Raw genomic sequence first — 14828 nt, forward strand, 5'->3', positions numbered from 1 at the left:
GTTTGCCGTGTTTCACTTTAAAGTCGCTTTTCCCTGTCTACACCTTAATTCCAAAGTGAAGTCCACGGAGCTTCCTGCATGCTGCTCTCACACGTTCACGACGAGGAGGGGGAGGAGGGAGCGCGGGCACTGCACAGCGCAGGCGAGTCCCAGCTACTGTATAGCGCCGCATTGAAGCCGAGTGGCGATCTGAGAGCCGAGGCTGCGATGCGAGAGACTGCGCCGTCTTCTCCGCACGGACTCTGCCGCACTCGTAGTTGCACTTTCAACTGCAGTCCCGCGAGGAAGCGGCCACTCGAAGCTCTGCTGCTTTGCCAATGGAAAATAATGCAAGGATCAATCAGCTCACAATGCATTTTCGACTTGGACAGAGAGAGGATATAAACACATCAGTATGGGATTTATGACTATGTCCTAAATGGCTCGAACGTTTTGTTATGAACGTGATTAACACGATGGGATAACAACCAGGAAATGCTACATAATTTAAAATGCAAGCAAAAACTGGGAACGCTCCCTGTGTACTGTTGAAATGACAATCTGATAGGAAACTCGTTGTAGACCTGCGAAGGTATCAAAAGCCATGCGTATTTTTTCAAATGCCAGCGCTAGTGGATACTTTTTTCCAGATTATTTCTGGAAAATCATTTTTTAACATCCTTACTCTAATGGATATCGAGGAAGTATTGATCAAACATACCTCAAACGAAACATCTTGGAAGAAAAATGAAAAGGGGAATGTAAATAATCGCTTACACCTTCTTCAGGAAAATGTGTGTGTGTGTGTTTTTCTGTGTAACCTCTGTATACTGATTTGAAACTACAGCAGAACCATAACCATGCAGTTTGGTTGACTTATTTATTTCACATTTTTTTATTTATTTATTTTATTTTGTTTACTTTTATTTATTTATTCTGAACTATTTCTCTTCCAAGCTTCTGGAACGTCAATGCTGAAGATTTGCAAGGGGAAAATCGATTCTAGGTGCGAAAGAGTGAAGTTTTGAGCATCTGAAATCTTAATCGTGTGCCGGGAACACTATAATTTGAAGATTAAAGCACTTCAAGGAAAATCAGGGGAATGCTGAGAATCAGTTTGAAAACCTAAGTGACAATGTCTTTAAAAGACACTAAAAAAACTGAGGGGACGGGGTTTGTCCACTTGAAGACATTTGTTTCCTTTTAACTCTTTTTTATGTGTATTCTCTAAAAAAAGAGTACAAATCCTTCGCTCCAATATACACGTATCATTTCTTTTCTTTGAACACTTTTACAAAGTCGACTTGAGTGAAATCCCGTGTGTCTTTCGGCCGAATGTCGCTTCAAGCGCTGCTCTGCTGGTCGCTGTCCGTCGACTCGGTGCTGAAATTTGGATGATGACCGGTCGCAGATTACAAGGCTGCCGCTCCCGGTTTCACATCAACGAAGATAACGGCAGGTTTCTTCTGCTTGCAGTCCTCATCGCGCTTTATTTGCTGTGTGGAGCAGCAATCTTTTCCGCCATCGAGAGACCGTGGGAGTTAAAAGCACAGGATCAGTGGAATCGGACTCTGCACAACTTCAGCGGAGCTTTCAATGTTAGTCTGGCGGAGCTGCGCACGCTTCTGCGAGAGTACGAAGTGGCCATCGCCGCAGGGATCCGTGCAGATTCTCTACGTCCGCGCTGGGACTTCACCGGAGCTTTCTACTTCGTTGGAACCGTGGTGTCCACAATAGGTCAGTTAAAACGTTTCTAAGAAAAAAAAAATTACGCGATCATGAGCAAACTTATTTTATTCATCATTTGTCCCTTTTTTGTTTTATACTTGTTATTAGAAAATTTAAATAATTAGGATGTGGCGTGGCAGGGAGACGGAGCCAATTCTGACAGCAATAGGCGCAAGACTAGAATCAACTCTAAACGGGACGTCAGTTCACGGAGCAGCGCAGTCACTCACACACCAATCTACCGAGCCCACGTTTAATCTCACAGCGCTCACAAGAAGGCTTGTGCGAATACGACGAGAAACTCTGTAAATTGTCCCGCTGTAATGTCGCCTTATGATTGCATACCCGCACACAAAATGCCATCTCTATAAATAAGTTAATGATGTCACTATTTGCATTTGTGTTAAACTTGGCTTACCGAAATTGGTTGCAAGTTAAAAATTCCAAAGCAAAAATAGACCCGTTAAACTCTAAGAAGCAGCACTCGGCATTTTGTCCGCTATATTAAAAAATATAAATATGCCCATGTCTCCGGTAACTTGGCCTCACTGCGTTAGGTGCCAGCACTTGCAAAGATAAATCACTGCACCAAAACGAAACGCCACAAAGCTGAATTGATCTCACTGTTGAAATGACATTCAGAGGCAAGAAGTCGGGGATCGTTGCATGGGTCTAATATATTATACGTTTAAGGAGAAAACTTGCACACTTTCTTTATTACACATCAGTCGATGGCAGGGGTGTTAGACTCTATTCATGGTGGGCCGAAGTGCCTGCAGGTTTTCATTCCAACCAGTTCCTTAATTAGCCGCCAGTTAATGCTGCTAGTTGAGCAAACTTCTCTTGCCTTCATTTTCATTGGCTTGCTTTTTGAGATTCAGATCCCATAACCCTTTAAACTCGGCCTCATTTTTGTCTGTGTTCTGCTGCTTTAATTAACTGGTTATAACTTTATCATTCTTCACTCAATATTCATGTTCTACCCCTCAAAATAAAGTTCAGACGTTTCTCTGTCAGACCTTTTTCACCTGTGAATTAGTTACGCTGTACAAAATGTTACCACAGAATAAGCTGTAAAATTAAAAAAAAAAAATGTTTTTAACAAAAAATGCAGTTATTACCATAGGTGTTGAAATAAGTCTCCAAACACTATAACAGTGTCAGTGCATGTGTCAGGAATACCCAGGGAAAAAAAATATATATATATTATGAAATATCAATAAGTAATACAGTATGCGTCATTTTAATGATTTGGAGCAGTGTTTTTATTGTTTTCAAATAAGTACCAATAGCATACATAGACCTATGGTCTATGCATCATTTTAAAGGACAGATCTTACTATGCTAGAATATACAGTATATAACTGCCAAACAAATTCTACTGCATATCCAAATTACAACACCAAAAGTTGCAAAATTCAAAAATGTATTCACAAAATAAAAAAGTCTGAAATATAGAAAATGGAAAACATAAGAAGTGGAATTTGGTGTCTTTGACAGCTGAAGCACTGCTCAGATTTAGAAGATAATAGTCTGTCCATCAAATGTTACACAATTGAATCAGGATGCTCAAGAAAGTAACTGGGGGGTATGTGTTGGGGGCAGGTGTTGCTGTGGTATAGCAATTTGGTCATCTTTGAGTGAAGAAAAAAATATTGCAACAAAGTATTGGAGTATACAATATTGCATTTTAATGGTAAAACACTTTACTTTAAATATACCACTGAGAATTTTATTGATTGTATGCAGTTTCTTTTATATTTTCAATAATATTTTGGTCCCTGCAGTGGGTCCAAAATAATCAGGGTGAGTTTAATGGGATAATTGTTTCTTCTTTCCTTAATTAGCTACCAAACAATGAAATGCAAAGTGAGCCAACTGATAACCAGCTTAACCAGAGGCATCAACATTTTCTAGAGGCCCACCATTTCCACTGTCATTCTTTAATTAGTAGCCAATTGTTGTTGTTAATGAAACTAAATACAGTACATGTCACTGTAGCCTGGAGCCTCCCTCCTGGAGCTCCAAGTAGGTGGAGTTTACTCTAATGGATGCCAATCGAGTGTAGCTGCAGACCGCCGGAGCTGAGGTTAGGTTAGGGTTGTTGCAGGGTTATCTGACCCAGAAAATGCCAAGTATTGTCATATGTAACTTAACTCCACCTACTTGGAGCTCCAGGGTGGAGGCTCTGAACTGCAGTGCTACTTGACTCGATGAGCTACATTTGTTTATTTCTGTGGGCTCTTAGTTCTCTCATTTGGTCACACTTGGCACTTTCGATTGTTTTTTTTTTTTTTCCTGAGAGCACTATCAAAATGTTGGGAGGACTAGAGAAGATCAGTATTTCTCATACCTTCACTTTTTTCTTTCAGCAAAGAAGCAATGCACATTTTTTCAAACCTAAAAGGTAATTCTACTAAAATTAAAGCAAATAAGCATGATCCATTGGTTGCAGTAATTCTTAATAATCAGGAAAGTGGTTGGAATATAAACCAGCAGCCACTGCAGCCCTCCAAGATCTGAGTTTGACACCCCTTATCTGTAGGTACTCTACAAAAACCCCAAACAAATGTATAATTCCATGGTGATTTTGAAAAGACACACTTTCAGATCTACAGTTCTTTACATCTGAACATTCGACATGTGCTTTTTTCCTTCTTTTCCTTCCTTGGCAAACTTCCTAAGCTTTGCCTTTAGTTTGAGCTGGTAACACTTCCTGATCGCCAAATAATCAAATACACTTCATGAGCTGAAATTACCCTCTTAATGAATGTGGAAGTAGTGGAGGCATACGTCATTTGTTCATGTTGGCCTACTTTTGTGTTGAATAAGTAATAACAAATTAAAATCTGACATGTGTTGTCTGTCAGCTGCTCTTCAATCTTTTTTTAATTTCAGGACTTGCTGAAGAATAGATGATTGCTTGTTATGTCAGAACTTGGAAGAGAATGGACTTTCATTTCATAACATTCAGTGTTTGAAAATAAACGTTGGACTGATTACTTGGCTTAGTAAGTAGTGAGGAAATGGACTTGGGTCATTTGGCTGTCAAGTAGCCATTTTATCATTGAGCTACTAGGGTGCTTCGCTCGCCAATCACCCCCGGCCTGTGCTATGTGCCAGCCACTTCGTGTCTCTGCCGCTCGCGTATGTGGATTTCACTTTCACCAAACTTTTAATTCTCGCAGATGCGCCTCTTCACTGGGAAGAAACACTACTTTTCCCTGATGGTAACACAAATTAGACAATCTACAAGTTTCCAACTTAAAGTTTAAATCTGAACAATATATTCAATCTCTTTTTGCTGTTCCGTTATTTCAACTAGTAATAATTTCTGTTTGTTTGCACCAATGCAATCTTTACTATCATTTTTTTTAGACTTTCGAATTTTAGTACTTTCATTATCTCTAACCTGTTCTGCATGTGTACCGCACCAACGTTTTCAAATTCTTTACAACGCTCTACTTTGTCATCTACTTTTTGTCTTTTATTTCTGGCCCCAGGTGTGGTTACATTTCTTGGCACAAAGTCTTGTCTTTTGGGACGTGAAAGTATCTCTCTGAAAAAGTCACATCTCGTCCCAGGATTTTTTGTTATAATAGAGAGATGAGATCAGCCAAGGCCAGCATCAACATGCCATACACTCCTACAGTTGTTCAGCAGGTGGCTTGTTTTTGTCTTTTTTGTTTTTAGGTTTGGCTTTTAAACCCCATATGTCAAGTCAGCCTCTGTTCTTCTCAGTATAAGGGCTTTGAGTATGGGAAAGGTGTTTTATCAGTAATTATTAACTGAAATCCAAGTGAATGGTGCTATAGAAGGTCTTCCTACCTGACTGGTACATTAACTGCTTGTCTTAGCAGAAACATTTAGCATGTAGAGATAGAAGCTGGAAACGAACAGTGGACATTGCCAAGTGTGTAAATGGAAGGGAGAGACAAATCTCGCTGTACTATGAGCATATGAATGTGTCACGGCTTACTGGCAGGATGCCTATGATCAGATATAAAAGCCATGAATTACTGGACAAGAGCAAACATGTATGGAGTGTGGATGTAGAAGATTAGCTTCACTGAAGATATACTGTACAAGAAAACACCATCTGAGAAGGCCGTTATGTGGCACTCAAGTGTTTGGTTGTCTCCAAAATAGAATCACAGCTGTAACTGCTGTCAAAGGTTGTCCTATCCTTCTATTATTTTGCTTGTGTCTGTCCATGCTCGATATAAACAACGATTGCCACAACTATTATATCCCTCCACAACAAAATTGAGGAATCCATGCTCCTGGCAGAGTTTTGCTCTTAGGCTTATCTTCAAGTCTTCAGTTCTTCAATGTGACCATTTATCGACTGTGGTATTTGTTTATTTGGTGTATACTTTGTTAATGACTGAAACTGCATTATGTTACTATAATTTTACACCTCCTTTTTCCTTCACTTTAACATAAGCCTCCAGATAAAATGAAAAGGCACATGCAGCCTAGCTGCAACCAACAGAAATGGTCTCGCCGACCTACGTACATACTCACAACAATGCACAGAAGCAGAAACATCTACATCACACCAGACCAACCAGAACAGGAGAGAACAGCTAAGACAACATATGACAAACCACAGAGCGACATTATCTGAAGATCAGCGGCAGCAAGTCCTGCACCTTCACAGTGAAAGAAAAACGAACTACACGCACAACCTTTCTGAAGAGCAGCGGCAAACTGCCAGATAACAAGAAACATTACGACAGAAAAACTACAGGGATTCATAACACTGACAACTCAAAACAGGATGTCATGGCATAGGCAATACCCCATTCATTAAGGATATTGTATGACTAATCGCCAAGTCACAACAAGAAATGTTTAATAACGTCAGAGTTTATTTGTCAGGGCCCTGTTTTAACCCATGGCCAGTTGTACACTACATTTTCCAGAGTTACATTGACAGGCACTTGCAGGTTACACACAGGGGAATATTTTCGCTGACAATAACGTTTATACAACAAATTGTGTTTTCCGATGATTATTATAGACATCGGTATACTAGATTACCTGACGGCCACACTTCACACATACTGACTTACATGTGCCCTGCATTTCCCTTCTTATCCAATGTGTTCTGTTAACCTGCTCACGTTACCCTTTGTACTGTAAATATTCATGCTGTTGTAAGTGACTATAATAACATCCCATACTAATCATGACTACTGTAATATTGAGTCCTCTCACAAGACACTACATATTAAAATCTCCTTTCGTACTGTAACATGTGATGTTCTTCTCTCCTTCATCATCATTTCATTAACGTTTTTATTCTTGCGAAATTTGCTAGTCAAGTATTAAAACTGGGTTATGACTAGTTATTCAATCAGTTATTTTCATTGAAAATAATCCCTTGATTTTTCCACATTAGAGTACTTTGTGTAGGTAAATAAGTTAAATACATCACGGTTCAGTCCTGTAGCACAATAAAATGTTGTTATAGTCCAGGGCATTGAATACTTTCTATAAATACTATATTTTACTTTACATTTTATGAGTATTGAAATATTCATTCTTTAATGAATGCATCTTTTGAGCCTTTGTTACAGTGCAAGGCAGTGACCTGTGTTGACAATGCCCACGCATCACGCATTTACAAGTTGGTTGTGGATGTTCTATCACTGGGTTGCCTCTCAGTTCTTTCAGAAATATGAAAGAGCACCACTTACACCCGCCCTTAATGAGGACCTATAATTATCATTGTTTTATAATTAGCTGAAGCCTTTATCCAAGGATCTATTATAACTGTTTGCAGAATTTATTTATTTATTTATTTATTTATTACAGTAGGAGCACTGACTAACCAGTGTCATTAACAGTGTCATTTAATTAACCAGTGTCATTCCAGTGTACTACCTCATGTTATGCTCTATACACTTATCTTATTACACTTTGGACTTTGTCAGCAGCACCTGCATTTTCTCTTTTGTTTTGTTTATTGATACAACAGGCACATGTATGTCCGGTTATGTGAGCTGATAACTTTATACTTATCACTAACTCAATGTGGTTCAATAGTGCCAATTGCCTCTATACAATACATTTCTTATATTGAAATGTCACTTTATTCTGGAAGGTTTCAATTCCTGTCGCCATATACTGTTATACGATTGTACTGACTATTTCTGGTTTGTTTCCGTCGCACCTTGCTGTATGTTGCACTGGGGCTCATGTAGATATGTTGTCTCAACTCCCAATGTATGTGTACACAGTTGCTGATAACAATAAAATGACCTTGACTTGCTCGAGATCACACACTAAACTGAATGGGCAGATTTGTGTTTAAAACCATGCTTTACAGGCTGATGTTTTAATTCCTTTAATTTGAGCCATTTTGACACATATCAAACCACATTTTATTTGTCACATGTAATTATATACACAGTGCCTTATGTGGTGAAACACTTAGCTGCTGAATTACAAGACTGTGTATAAGATGAATATAAAAAGACAACACAATATTAAATACTCAGCTCTATAAATATCAATATGTACAATGACAGCATTATATTAATATTAGAAACATCTGTAATATAATTAAACGCTACGCTAAGGTCTGAGTGTCCAGTCTCTTTGAGAAATCTGGAGGAGTAAAGGGCTATGAGCCACACACAGAGAGAGTCGCCTCAAACAGACAGGAGGTGCCTCACACATAATAAAAGAGTATGAGATGCAGGCTTTACAGGAACACACTTAAGAAATGGAGCGCCGCTGAAGAGGCGTTCACACACGTGTGAATACGGAGGAAAGGCACCAAAGGAACATGTAGGATAAGAGATAGATTATTCTATTACCTGTCTGTGACAGGTACTGTGACTAGCATACAATAAATAAATAATATTGGGGAATTAACAGTAGGGCATCATGCAGCTTAAGGTGCTGTCCTCATTCAGGGACTCTGGACAGAAGTTCCTCCTCAGACTCTCTGAATTGGCCTCAGGCAATTAGTGGACTCTGGACAGAAACCCCTCCTCGGTCTCTCTGAACAGAAACTCCTCCTCGGTCTCTCTGAACTGGTTTTCAGGCAGTGGTGGCCTATGGACAGAAACTCCTCCTTGGTCTCTCTGAACTGGTCTTCAAGCAACAGTAGCATTTATCTGAACACATCACAGAACAGAGGGCATTTTTGGGATGGCTGGCATCACTAATATTGTTCATTGCCCTGGTCCAACATCACTTGGTGTGGATGTCCTGGAAGTGAGGGGGTGCACACCCAGTAATGTGTTCAACTAACTGCACCACACACACTCTGTGGTCCCTTGTTGTCCTGCTGCGTGCTGTTTTTAGTTAGATGGTAATAATTCCTGTCAGGATACTTTCAATGGTGGATTTATAGAAATTCTTTATAAATACTGAATAGATAAATTCAGAGGCAGGGCATTTGGAAATGACAACCTGATTAAAAACAGCTTTACATTTCTAAAATATTTTAGTAGGTATGCCAAAAAGTATTTCTGCACCATTAAGGAAACATTTCCTTTCAAATATTCCCTTAGTTTTGATTTACTTGTACAGCTTTTCAGTGACCGTACTGTGTTTCCCCGAAAATAAGACCGGGTCTTATTTTAATTTTTGCTCCAAAAGATGCACTAGTGCTTATTTTCAGGGGATATCTTACATTTATTCATGTAAAACAATATACATTTATCCAAACAGAATCATATCATCTTCTTTTGGAATATCTTCATAACTCTCCACGTTCAAACCCTGAATTCCAGAATGAATTTCTTGCTATTCCAGCCACTTTTAAGATCCTCCAGGATCGATGTGTGTGCTTCGATGTTTGATGAATGGTTTGATGTGGTGAAGCAAAATGCCGACATGCAAATGTATTCATGTTGCCTTTATATTCAAGTGTCACATATTCCCCAAAGTAATGACACGATACCTTTACAATACCATCAGAATGTACGGCAGTGTATTTGAGGCACAGAGAAAAAATAATAATGATATAATCCATCCATCCATCATCCAACCCGCTATATCCTAACTACAGGGTCACGGGGGTCTGCTGCAGCCAATTTCAGCCAACACAGGGCACAAGGCAGGAAACAAACCCCGGGCAGGGCGCCAGCCCACTACAGGGTACACACACACATCAAGCACACACTAGGGACAATTCAGGATCACCAATGCACCTAATCTGCATGTCTTTGGACTGTGGGTGGAAACCGGAGCACCCGAAGGAAACCCACGCAGACGCGGAGAGAACATGCAAACTCCATGCAGGGAGGACCTGGGAAGCGAACTCGGGTCTCCTAACTGCAAAGCATGCAGCACTACCCACTGAAAATTTGTCTTTAAACTGGAAATGTCCACTTTAACCTCATAGTTTAGTTTATCAATAAAGTAGACCATTGTAAACGACATCTTAAAACCGACCCAATTGTTAATCAATTAGGTGCTTCTGGGGCTTCCTCCTGACCTGACAGCAGCGGCAAACAGTAATACATCGCCGCACAGAACACACTACATTTATGATATTCCAGATCTCTGCACATTTAGAATTCTTAGAATTATACTTGATATCACTTTCATGATGAAATGCATTAAAATATGTATGCTACATTTTACAGATAAATCATTAACTTTATTTAAATAATGAATACTGTTAATAATTACACACATGGGGTGACACGGTGGCAGAGCGGTAGCGCTGCTGTCACACAGGGAGTCACGTCGCTGGTGTTCCCTGCCTGAAGTTTGCTGTGTTTTCCTGCTGGGTTTCCACAGTGTGCTCAGATTTCCATCCAAAGAAGTGACGTTTGGGGATTTGGTGAAGCTACAATGGCGTTAGTGTATGTGTGTGCTTGTGTTCATCTTACGATGAGCTGATACCCCATCCCGGGATTTTGTTTCTGTCTTGTGCCTGATGCTTGCTGGAATAAGCACATCCCTGAATTGATGGGTGTGATTATTAAATATCCTTTTCAGAGATAGTATGGCAAGGTGTCCTCGGAATTTTTTGGCTGTTTCAGGCACATGCGTCGCATCACGTGAAGTATAAACCCGGCCTTAGGCGCCTTACTCTTCAGCTGACGATCTTGACTAGGACTTCTTTTCGGGGTAGGGCTTATATTACTGAGCAGCCTGAAAATCATGCCAGGACTTAGTTTCGGGGAAACACGGTATTAACGTATTCTTTAGGTCCTACATATGCATTTGAAGACCTTCTTTATTTGAATATTCTGTACAGTACAATATGCCGGACTGAATGGCTGAACAGTTCTGGGTTTGCAGAAATGATTTTTAACTAAAACCCGTTTTTATGTTTTTTTGTTTACTTTGTATTGACTCTGTGTGTGTGCCTGTGTGCAGTATGATGGATTAATGGCAGTTACTGTGCTTCAGTCCTTATGAGAATTATTTCCCTTGTCTGGCTGTTATATTATGAATTATAAATCTTAATTCAAAATGTTTCAGCTCATCTCATTCTGGGTCCCACCACATATTTCAATTAGTAATGTTTTGTTATGACACTGAAAATGATGATCTACTACAACACCGTGATGATTGTTTTGGTTTTTTAGCATGGTTAAATTCTATTCTTTTAATAATTACATACCGTTCTGGCTCTAGACTGCTGTATATTAACCTTTCTTGATCCAACTTGCAATGTTTTATGATGAATTGTTTAGGGTTTCATCTTTTTTTAGCCTTTTGTACTTTATAAGGTGCCATAAATATCTCTTTGACCAAAAAGGATCAATATATGCTATGACCTTTCTCTGAACCTAATGTGACATTTGACTGGCCGTGATTTGGACACTTTTAAAATGAAGAGGGATAAGGCAAAAGCAATTCAATTTATTATTAATAAACTGATATATGATATAGCGAGCTGACGTTTTTGTGTCAATTTAATATACGATTAAGCTCAGTATGCTATAAGTAATGCTAACAAAGAAACATGGCATTTATCATTTCATCATCTGCTTTCAGTCTTTTTCATGCTCATATGTCCCTAAAGAATACCATAGGAACCAATCAATTCTGTGTACAGTAAACCAAGAATTAGATCTGAACCAGTGACCACAATATTAATGCTTTGGTGGCTGTATTGTTTAGTCAATACATAGAAAAATTCAAAAAAAAATATTTTATAAAGATCACAGCAGCTTCATAGATGCGCCAACTTTAATTTACAGCCTAGTTGAAAGAATGGAGTTTTTAAAATTGTGGCACGACTGTACAAGAGCAGATTTCTGCCATCTAAAATAAATTAACATCAAAGTAGTTTTCCTCAGGTTTAATCTCGTCTTTGTGGTTGGTAAGATGTAGCGAAGCACAAGGTGCACTTTAAGCATTAAAAGTACTAAGAAGGTGAGACTTTCTGACGAATCCTAACATGTGAAGCCCGCTAATGCAGTAAGTTGTAATGTCTGACGCCATTGTGGTGCAGCCCAATGAAATCCTCCGCCCAGTTCCTGTCTTTGTGAGGTTTGCACATTCACCTCATGTCTGGGAGTGTTATTTTCCAGATCCCCTAGTTGTCCTGCCACATCTTCAGTGCATGCACAAGTCTAAGTTTACTGCCAGCTTTAACAGGGACTTGCAGACTAGATTGTGTCCAATAGTGGAAGCAGCAGCTTAGCCAAGTGTGTCACAATTCAACTTTGGCTCTGCCTATGGAGCCACCTTTTTTGTTGTTACTTGTTTTTTCACCTTCTACTCCATAATTATGTTGTCTTTAATTACCATTCCTATTCATTGTTTTCAGACTTGTCCCAAAAGGTCATGGCCTTTAATTGCTGGGTCTCTAATTACAACTCAGTCATCTCTGTCAACTCATCCTTTGAATGAGATAGAAAACTGAGGTCCTGACTCCCTGGGCATCTCTCAAAAAGAGTAGGGTCTATGCCAATGTCTTGGTAAAATTGCCCAACATGGCCTTGTCCTTTCTGACTCCCCTAATCATTCCCTGCCTCTAATTGGCTGTCTATCTCTCTCAACCCTTTACCACCTAATAGCTAATGTGTAATGAGTTTTCTGGCACAAAATGGCCAGGTAGATGCCATATATTCCCCATTACTTATGTCAAGTGCTTTGAGTAAGCAAGAAAGGCACGATATAAATGTAATTTATTATTATTATTATTATTATTATTATTATTATCAGCTCAGGCAAGGGCCTGAGCTGATGAAAGAGACATTGCCACTGTAGGTCAGTGCTCAGACACTCCCTTGTGCCACTTGATTCTGTCACAAGAAGGCCCAAAGCTGAGAGCAGTCCTCAACAAGGACCACATAAAAGTCTAGACATGTCCTTAATTCTGATCTTGGCCCACTGAATTGGCCTTACCACTAGGCTCCCTAGCCCCAAACCCAAAAGCCTGCAGGCTTGCTGCCAGGCTGTCTTTGTGTGGCTTGGGCATCAGCAGCGGTCACTGACGCAGTGCATTGCAATCTGGTTTCTACCTCTTATCATTGTTAAATGCCAGTCCTCCCAGGCAAACAGCGCCATAGGTGTGTCAATTCCTTGAACCTGTTCAGCACCATGAATAGCTGGGGACCAATCAGTCGAAGCCTCACACTCGTCTTCGATCGCTTGTATCAAAATCGGAGTCAGACAAGTCATAGTCCAGTTCATAGAGAATAGGCAACACATGGTCCCCGGAATATTCTGCTTTACACATCCGTATTGATCTCTGGCCAGGTGTCAGGGCCATTTTTGTCATTGTTTGTGCCTTGCTACTCACACGAGCGCAGGAAATCTTGGAACAAAATCAACAAAGTTAACTTTCCTTCTAGTAACAAGACTCCAACTAAAACATAATGGTTGGTTTTAGATTATTATTGTCAACTTCTCCTTTTGACAAAAGACGACATCAGCCCTGAAAGAGTTAAGCCTGCACAGGCCCAAAATGGGGCTGAAGCCTTTAAAGTATAAAGAATTTCAATGTGCCCGCAAATACAAGGAGAGAAGGAAACACAGTACAAAACTTAGAAACTTCTGGCCAAATGAAAACAAAGCTCCTTAGATTTTTATAATATTTATGATAAAGAATTCAAGAAGGAGCACAAATATAATTCAAGAACAAAAGAGCAAAAAATAAGTTTTGCGTTAAAGGCAAGAATCAGAAGCAAACAGATCTAAATAAATCACAATCTGGAAAAGAGTACCTTTAAACGTGACAAGGGATCAAAATCCAGATAGTCCAATCGAAATAGAAAAAATCAAAAGAAAAGTTATGCAAAAAAAAAAAAAAGAAAAGATGATGTTGAAGCTGACAATTCTATCAGCAGGTTTCGATTTTATACAACTGGGCGAACGTCTGACTACATCATCTGGTGGTCCCGCCTTCTTGGGTCCCACATAAAGTAGACAGGGCAGAAAATAAAAAATAGTACACATAGTATAATGCAAAATTAATAAAGAATACAATATTAAAGAAAATCATAATAAAAATAAAAATCACATCATAATAAAACAAAAACAAATGAATCACAAAATATGAAACCTTATATTTAAATAAAAACAAAAAGACTAAATAAACAAATAAACTTGAGCCTGAGCAACAGCCGTAGGTGTATTTGTTATGAATTCACTGTAAATTGTTTCAGCATGTAGTAAATGTTTGTTAGTATCCATTCCACCTGGAAATTATGTTTTTCATGTCAGAGAACATATGAATTAAACAATTTGGTTTCTAAAAGTCATTTTGTAAAGTTAGGAAACTTTCCATCATTCATTTTAATTATTTACTGTGACACCATTTTGTGGAGTGGCTACTTGCATGTGTGTCCCGGTGGAGATTTTAGGGATTTGTGTGGTATTTATTTATTGATTTCGTTTGTGGATTTTCTTTTTACACTGATTAGGATTATTATTTAAATATGTTTTGAGGTTTTATCACTATTATATGGGTATTTTTGTGTGTGGTTTTTGTTTTATTATTCTGGAGTGACGTTCGTCACCATCACTTTGGAAGATCTAATTTAGCCTGTGTCATTTGTGCCGAACTGGAACCAATTGTGAGGCAAGGGAGGCGGGACTTTCACTTTTTAAGGGCCCTCCTGCAGTGTTTTGTGTTGTGCGGGACCCTTGGTTAAATTTGTAGATGTTGTGTGCGGCACCTTGAGAGC

General features: G+C 39.2%; 1 protein-coding gene across 2 annotated transcripts in view; it reads left to right on the top strand.

The window, feature by feature from the left end:
- The first annotated feature begins 212 nt into the window (after window positions 1-212).
- The window catches only part of kcnk12 (potassium channel, subfamily K, member 12), a 189929-nt gene continuing 175313 nt past the window's right edge, over window positions 213-14828 (top strand). For both annotated transcript variants that reach the window (XM_039737873.1, XM_039737871.1), the window contains exon 1: window positions 213-1716. In XM_039737873.1, coding sequence (XP_039593807.1) covers window positions 1374-1716 — 343 coding nt within the window. In that variant the 5' untranslated portion in view covers window positions 213-1373. The remainder of the gene's footprint in view (window positions 1717-14828) is intronic.

The sequence above is a fragment of the Polypterus senegalus genome, chromosome 16 (assembly GCF_016835505.1).
Source record: "Polypterus senegalus isolate Bchr_013 chromosome 16, ASM1683550v1, whole genome shotgun sequence".
Taxonomy (NCBI): domain Eukaryota; kingdom Metazoa; phylum Chordata; class Cladistia; order Polypteriformes; family Polypteridae; genus Polypterus; species Polypterus senegalus.